The 8252-nt window shown below is 46.8% G+C and overlaps 1 protein-coding gene across 1 annotated transcript in view; it reads right to left on the bottom strand.

Moving 5' to 3' along the window:
- Positions 1–551: 551 nt before the first annotated feature.
- nek1 (NIMA-related kinase 1) overlaps positions 552–8252 on the bottom strand; it is a 32789-nt gene continuing 25088 nt past the window's right edge. Inside the window, exons 32-36 of the mRNA XM_048252155.1 lie at positions 4225–4382; positions 3588–3994; positions 2768–2901; positions 1665–1797; positions 552–690 (exon numbers count right to left, since the gene is read on the bottom strand). Of these exons, the coding sequence (XP_048108112.1) occupies positions 677–690; positions 1665–1797; positions 2768–2901; positions 3588–3994; positions 4225–4382 (846 nt within the window). The 3' untranslated portion in view covers positions 552–676. The remainder of the gene's footprint in view (positions 691–1664; positions 1798–2767; positions 2902–3587; positions 3995–4224; positions 4383–8252) is intronic.

Genomic DNA, 8252 nt, shown 5'->3' with positions numbered 1-8252 from the left:
TTCAAATCGGTAGTGTTTATTAGTGCGGCGCTTGTAAGAAATCCGAGAACTGCATTTGACTAAGCTTTGTAAAAATTGACCTGGGACATAAAGAAGTACAGAAAACGAGGTTGAGCTGGTTGGTAAGGAGACGGCACTGGTGTGTCCTGATATAGGACTAGCCTGTGGCCCCAGAGAAAGGTCAAGCATGTGAGATCTGTGTTGTGAAGAAGCCCCCCACCCCCTCCCCAATCTGCAAGGTGTAAATTCACCTTCGACCTATGACATTCGACCTGGCAGGCCCCCGGGACTTCAGAAAAGAAGGAACACTGCTGCGCTGTCGACAGTTACCCACGTAAGAACTTATTAGACTTTGGTTAAGTACCGCCACATTACTTTACTGTCCTCTCATCCATATACATGTTATACTACATACAAAAACAGTGCGCCGATCACTAAAGTGTGGAAGGAGAGACTCAGTCTTCAAGTGAACTATCGCTGCATTCTCCATGCATACGTGCCTGAGACCTACACCTCTATTAGAGGTCTAACCAAGCCCCCCCCCACCCAACACTGCTCTCAACATGTCCCCCATCCCATCCCATAATGTGCAGACAACCCCTCAAGTGCATCCTGGGAAGACATCAGTCTGCCAACAGATTGTCTGAAGCTGCCAGCCCGGGTGGATGAATAGCTTCTATTCATCATTATCTGCGACGGAGAGAGAGAGAAAAATAGAGGGAGGGAGAAGGGGAGAGGGAGAGAAGAAGAGAGAGATGGGAGAACAGAGAAGGAATGAAGAAGAGAGAGTATGAGAGTGGCAGAGAAAAGAGAGTGAGAGAGAGTAAAAGAGTGCGAGAAAAAAAAAGAAGGAATCCCGTGTTAGAAGTCAGACTCTTGGAACCGTACTCAGAGCAGATACAGACTTTCAGAGAGAGAGAGAACTAAGATTAGATCTCCCCTCCCCAGCCTTGACTGGGAGACACTCGGAGCCATAATAAGGATTATCCCACCCCTGACTCGGGGTTCTGAGTCCACCCCTTGCCCTAGACGTCTGGCCCTCGACCAACTACACCCATCAACACCTTCACATAGCGGACCGAGCCTCCAGTGGTCTCTCCACACCATCTGAAAGCAATATTAACGCCGGGTACAGGACACAAAGGCATGGGGTTGAGGGCTGCTTGGGAGCCTTGGGGTGTGCTGATGTGTGTCGCTGTGTGTGTATGAGAACCTGACCCAGAGACGTTGTTCACACACTCACACAAGTCACAGGCAGGCTTCACTTGTGTCAGTAATATGGAAAGCATCCAGGTGGTTTGAAAGAGGTGTATGTGTGTGAGGTGTACCTGTGTGTGTGTGTGTGTGTGTGTGTGTGTGTGTGTGTGTGTGTGTGTGTGTGTGTGTGTGTGTGTGTGTGTAAATCACAGGTAAAGAGTAGAGCAATCTTCTGGCTGAAAGCAGAGTATGAGGGACCAGACCCCCACCCAAAATAAATGAATATTTCACATATAGAAGTACATAAAGAAACTGGAAATACTCGTGCCTCACAACAGATGGTGTACACCGAAAAAACATTCTGATTCTGAAATGCTTTAGTTCTGTGGTGAGACCTTAACACGTGGATGTCGAGTATGCCAGTGTCATCTCCACTTCCAGGTGAACTCGTGTGTGATGCATGTTACCTTCTTGGTATGCTCCGTCAGCCATGACCAGGTGAAGGATCTTGGGATAGAGGTGCTGGTGTTCTGTTCCCAGGATGCTTTGCAACATGCTGGGGCCCATGTCTATGTTTTCATCCTCATCTTCGTGAATAGCCTGCAGGCAGCAAAAGAGCAGACATCAGATTACACTGACCATTTGCATCAGCAGAAGTAGAAAATAAATGATTATAATAACACATATCAATAAAATATAAGATTCAGCATTTAGAATATGCACTGGCCATATGTGGAACATTAAACAGGTACCACATATGGGCATTACATCACAGGACGGACAAGCTCACCATATGGAGAAAAACAGGGTTGCTGCCCATTGGGAAAGCAGCAATTCCCTGACCACAGACCTGAACAGCTTGTCTCAGATAATTCATCAACTCTGTGTGTGTGTGTGTGTGTGTGTGTGTGTGTGTGTGTGTGTGCGCGTGTGTGTGTGTGTGCGTGTGTGCGATCATGGAGGTAGATGCTCTAGATTATGAACACATAGCAGAAATCCTGCCACAGCCCAGCGTTGACACACAGCCTACACACAGACATAAACACACACAGACACACAGACACACACACACACACACACACACACACTAGCCTAATACTTCTATCTGACATCTCCATTCCAGTAGTCTTCAGCTACAGGACAACCCAAATCTTACACCTGGCTCTAACATTCACACATCCCCAAAAGGCCCCAATGTGCTGAATCAGGGGGAATATACTAGGCCAGAGTAAATGGCAATGCATTAGAGAGGGTTGGACAGCTTGCTGCAGCGTGCGTGTGTGTGTGTGTGTGTGTGGTTGATGGAGGTCACCCCACCTTGAGCTTGTTGTTGGCCCCCTGACCCAAAGCTTGCTGCAGCATGTGTGTGTGTACGTATCTGGTATGTGTGTGGTTGATGGAGGTCACCCCACCTTGATCTTGTTGTAGGCCCCCTGGCCCAAAACTTGCTGTTGTGTGTATGTGTGTGATTGATGGAGGTCACCCTAGTTTGACCTTGTTTTAGGCCCCCATGCCCAAAGCTTGCTGCAGTGTGTGTGTGCGTGAGTGTGGTTGATGGAGGAGGCACTACCTTGATCTTGTTGTAGGCCTCGATGAAGCTCTCAAAGCCCATCTCCTGCTCCAGTTGGAAGCGCAACTCCTCCAGACGGCTGAAGATGCTGTCCTGAGGCTCCATGTCATCCACCTCATCCTCCCCACTGTCATCTAAGCACACACACACGCACATGCACACACACGCACCGACACACACCCACGAGTCATTACACACTTCAAACATTGGCAAAAAACAGTAACCGCTTCCCCACTGTCGGACCAAAGCCGACCAATTTAAGGCGTGTGAAGGTGAATTGCTTCCCCATAATCACTTATGGAGTGTAATCGTGCCTCCGTAGGACTTTGAAGCAGGTTGTTATTTGTTATTTCCATGTTATCTTGGACGTTAATATTCCACTGGGAAAAAGACAACAGCAGCAACTTTTGATACTATGCTTGAACTTCTCTCGCTTAATCTGGGTATGACGTTCACATCGAGGTGGTCTTGGATTTAGGACCACACAGATGGGCTATCAGCCTGATAATGGGGAGGAAAATATGTTTCAATTCTAGCAATGTGAAGCCTTGGCCATTATAATCTGTAGGCTGGAATATCGCCTTGTCTTGGCTCGATAGTGGGTATGTCCGGTCATTCTCAGGGGTACACATTGGCATTTACAAACACACATACACACACACACACACTACACTAGGATGCTCAAACTACCAGAAGCACGGGCATTCTCTGCACATCTCATACATTAACATGCACGTGACAAATGAGCCATCTGTGATGCCATGGCAGGTCAACATCTGCATGCTGTGATGTGACTGGGCAACTCTGTGTAGCACCGTACCCGACTGCCACTCTTCATTTAGCTGGTCCTCGCTGCTGTGATGCTCTTCCTCCCCCTCCCCGACTCCGTTGGTGAGTGGCCCGGCAGGCTCTTCATCAGGGCTGCTGCTGCTGCTGCTGGAGGCGCCTTCCTCCTCTTCCTCGCCTGCCACCCCATTGAAACCTCCGTCCACACCATCATCTTCCTCAGGGCTTCGTTGCAGGCCAGGTTTCTCTGCAACCCCTCGCTCTTCCACCCCATTATAGCAGTCTTCGTCCTCGTCACCCGGACTACCGTTCGACATGTCCTCCACCTCATCCTCTTCATCCCCCCCCTCATCCTCCTCTTCCTCGCTGTTGGCGTCCTGCAGAAGTCTCTCCATGGAGGCACGCAGCTCCCGCAAGTCATCCTCCTCATCCTCATAGGCACTGGAACACACACACACACACACACACACAACGCACAAACACATACACGCACGCACACATCCACACACACACACACACGCACAAACACATACACGCACAGGAAATATCATCAGCAAACATGTATCTCTATATTTGAGTCTAATCACATCTGCATATGGCACGACCCCTCTAATCACTATGCTGAGGAGTAAATATGTCTGCAGACAGTAAACATGCTGGATGAATCATACTCCTCAGGTTCAGACGGCTCATCCCCTTTGCCATTTTCCTCCAGGTCCTCGATCTCCAAGTTGTTGTCAGGGGCAACGGGGCCGTTGCCTTCGGTGACGTCCGGGTCCGCGCTCTTGAAGAGCTTGCTGAGGTCCGGCAGCGAGCATGTCCGCAGCATCTGACCACGAATAACACACCCATCATCAGACAAGCCATGTAAAGAACACCTCAAAAACATAAACACTTATTTTAGCTTTCAAAATGGCTGCAAAACACACATGCAAGTAATGAGATCATGTCTGGAAACAAACTGGAGACAATAGACCATGCAACATCAGACACATAAAAACAGAAACATATTTTTGGATTGCCAAGTGACTGTATAAAACAACATATATTTCAACATCATGTCTCGGAAAAAAAAAAAAAAAAAATCTAAGTAAAGAGCTGTAAAGACCTGCATGGGAAAATTCCATCTGCATGTAATACCAAACAGATGTACCAAAAATGTTAAATAAGTAGCCAGATGCAAGCCGTCATGGTGCACTGAAGCCTTGTCTGACTTTGGCATGTGAAACATCAATCCCCAGATCACCCAAACACTCATTACTAAGATAGCTCATCAGAATACTATTCATCCGAGTCTGTGCATGGCAGGAGTATTTATGGTCCTTATCCATGGCAACAATTATCTCTGACCTTACAACAAGGACAGAGGGTAAAAGGCTGTCACAAAACGCCAAAGCGCTTCTCTGGCCATAACTTTAGTTTTAACAGAGACAGACTGAGGGATACAGTGGAAATGGGAGCGAATACTAAATTCTGATCGTGTGTGTGTGTGTGTGTGTGTGTGTGTGTGTGTGTGTGTGTGTGTGTGTGTGTGTGTCGTAGGATTTGGAGGCTGACTGAGTCAGGATGTGCATGTGAAAGAATGAGACCAGAGACGGGTGGAAAAGGAAAAAACATGTGACGAACAGTCCAGTGGGGAGAGGAGGGAGTGTGTGTTACATACAGTATGTGGCAGGACAAGTGTGGGCGAGAGAAGCACTGATGCATATAAATGTGTGTGTGTGTGTGTGTGGTATGCATGGGAGCGCGAGTGTGTGAGTCTGTGTGTGTTGTATGCATGGGAGTGCGAGTGTAAGAGTGTGAGTGTGTGTGTGTGTGTGTGTGTGTGTGTGGAGAAAGAGAAAGAGAGAAATGCCTTTGGAATGGCCTCTGGTATGGCGACACATCAAGGATGTGGAAAAATTGCATTAATAATGCTCCAGTCAGAGGAATCCAATGCACTGCAGACTATACAACACCCTCGGTCTATCCAACACACACAAATTCATCTACTTTCCTCCTACACACACACACACACATTCAACATTCACCCCCTCATACACACCATTCATCAACCCCCACACACACACACACACACACACACACACACGTCTCTCTCTCCTTCATCACCACCCCTTCTTCTATTCCTAGTCCCACTTTCCTTGGCCCTGGTCTTCTACCGCTCCTCCTCCTCCTCCTCCTCTTCAGCCAGCACATGGTCTGGCGTTATTAAAGATGCAGGAGAAGGTACGAGTCCTTGCCATCCCGTCAGGCCGCGCTGGAGGTCATGTGATGGATGGCCCTGGCTGCACTCCATGTCCCCTCATTAATAAAGGGCTAAATGAGAGTGCTATAAATAAGCAGCACCCCGGACCCCCAGCACCCATCTGGGGTGACCATCTACCACCAGGGAGGGAAGGAGAGAGAGAGAGAGAGAGAGAGAGAGAGAGAAAGAGAAAGAAAGAAAGAAAGAAAGAAAGAGAGAGAGAGAGAGAGAGAGAGAGAGAGAGAGAGAAGGTCCTGTGGGGATGCCAGTCGAGATCTGCAAGGCACTGAAATGCCAGGAGAGCCGGCGTGTTCTAAAAGGTTATGTTCTTTTCCATCTCAGTGGCTGCACCAGTAGTTAGTGAACTGGAATTTTGCCGTGCCGCACAGGAGAGATTTTATTTCCTTTCTGAAGCCTTGTGGACACTGGTGTCTTTTGAGCTGACATTCAAGTAAAAGACCATGTCATGGTTCCAGCACCACTGCTGCTCAATTTTAAGTCGCTTCGGATAAAATTGTCTGCCAAATGACGAGCTGTAAGGTAATGGATAAAACAAATCAAAAACAAAATGATTCCTCTCAGGCCTAACCAACACATTTACTGCTATATCATTTAAAAATACTTCAAAGACCTTTATGTATGTACCCCCACAGTGTTATCCACCATATGTGTTTGTCAACTATCTTTGAACAGTGACATGAAAAACCTCATCAAACTAATATCAGATAGCATCAGGGGAGCAAGAAACCGACTCACACATGGCTCCTCTCTCCATCGCTCTCTCTCTCTGTTCCAACAGCATCTTTCAGCATTTGCTCAGCGAGAGACTCTGGCAATGAGTAATGATGCATGTAACTTTTGCCCCTTGCATCGCAGGGAACCAATCATATCTGTGTATCTGATATAGGCGGGCCAGAGGCGAGCTAAACAGATGACAGACGTAGTGTTATCCAATTGCATCGAAGTCCGGAATCAGTCAGTTAACATTGATCATATAGTGTTATCCAATTGCGTGCAGTGAGATTTTCAAATGCGTGCTTGGTGCTGCTCCTCGAGTTGGGCCATTACGTTATTCGTGGCCAGACCCTTAATCTTTCAGATTGGGTCTGGTCCTCCAGGCTAACAACTTGGAGGGCTAGTCCCTGACTTAGGGTTAACACTCCAATATCCATTCCACACTTCCACATCTATGATGGGAACATCTATGCTGTTCAACGAGGCCTTGGAGACTCATGTCCATGTTAAAGATATCTCAGATCAATTTCAGAGCCTACATATACTTCACTCTGTATCTTTTCTAGCAAACAAAGTGATTTCATATTCCACACTCTGCAACATCAGATGAAAAAAGGCACCTGATGCTCAAAGTAAAGAATTAATACACATCGGGGGAGTTGTGGTACAAGCGGCAGCAAAACTGACCACATATGGATCCAAGTGCCCACGGGGGGCCCAGGTTTGATTATGGCCCGTCGTCATTTCCCAATCACATCCCACATCACTCTTTCCCCCTTGCCTCCTCTCATACTTGACGGTCATATACACATAAAGGCAAAAGCCAAAACAATAAATATACTTTAAAAAATGAATTCACACACATCAGCACTAGCTTTAATAACCAATACCTACAAAATAGCCAACCAACATTATCACCTTACTGCAACACAACACTCATCAATGTAGCATCATCAATGCAACACTAGCAGGATCAGAGCCTCAACCCCATCCTGTTTAAATATGTGTCCCTGGTGTGCCAGGCTTTGGGTTTCAACACAATTTCAGTGGCATGCTGGGAGCCAACTTAACTTTGCCAACTTAAAAAAAGCTTAACTCATGTCGCACTGTTCGCCAGCAGCAGCATCCATCATCTTTGTTTTCAAGTAGCAGGGAATTCACGCCGAACCGTCGCAACTATGTCATCATTATGTTAAGCCCGCCTACCGACTCCTTACACGATGTGATTGGCCTGATCAAAGTTTAATTTTTCCAGCTCGCAAGCCAACGGAGAGTTGCTAGACTATCCTGGCTGCAAATTACATTTGCTACCGCTAGGGTATGTCTAGATTTCTAGGCTATGTCTTTCAAACTTTTTGATGATGAGGAGGGGGATAAACCCTCAAAGTTAGCACATTCATTCTGCTGACAGCAGAGAGATCAGACAGCTTGGGGTCCCCGGTAATGTGATTCTAATGATGATCATCATCATTATAGCAATACTCCATCTGCACAGTGGCATCCGTTTTAGGTTTACTTACGGACAAATAATTCAGGGCATGTGAGGCCTTTTGGAAGACAACGCTTATGGGGAAAACAAAATTGCTAAATTTTTTCTTTATTAAGGTGCTTACATAAAAATTCTCTACTGCGAAAACTGGAACAAAATTGCTAAAGGCATTAGAATGAGCTATTGCTGTGATCCATGTCTGAGCAAATGTGTCTTCTCCTGGTTCATTT

The sequence above is a fragment of the Alosa alosa genome, chromosome 9 (genome assembly GCF_017589495.1).
Source record: "Alosa alosa isolate M-15738 ecotype Scorff River chromosome 9, AALO_Geno_1.1, whole genome shotgun sequence".
NCBI classification, from domain to species: domain Eukaryota; kingdom Metazoa; phylum Chordata; class Actinopteri; order Clupeiformes; family Clupeidae; genus Alosa; species Alosa alosa.
This window is presented reverse-complemented; position numbering and strand designations above follow the sequence as displayed.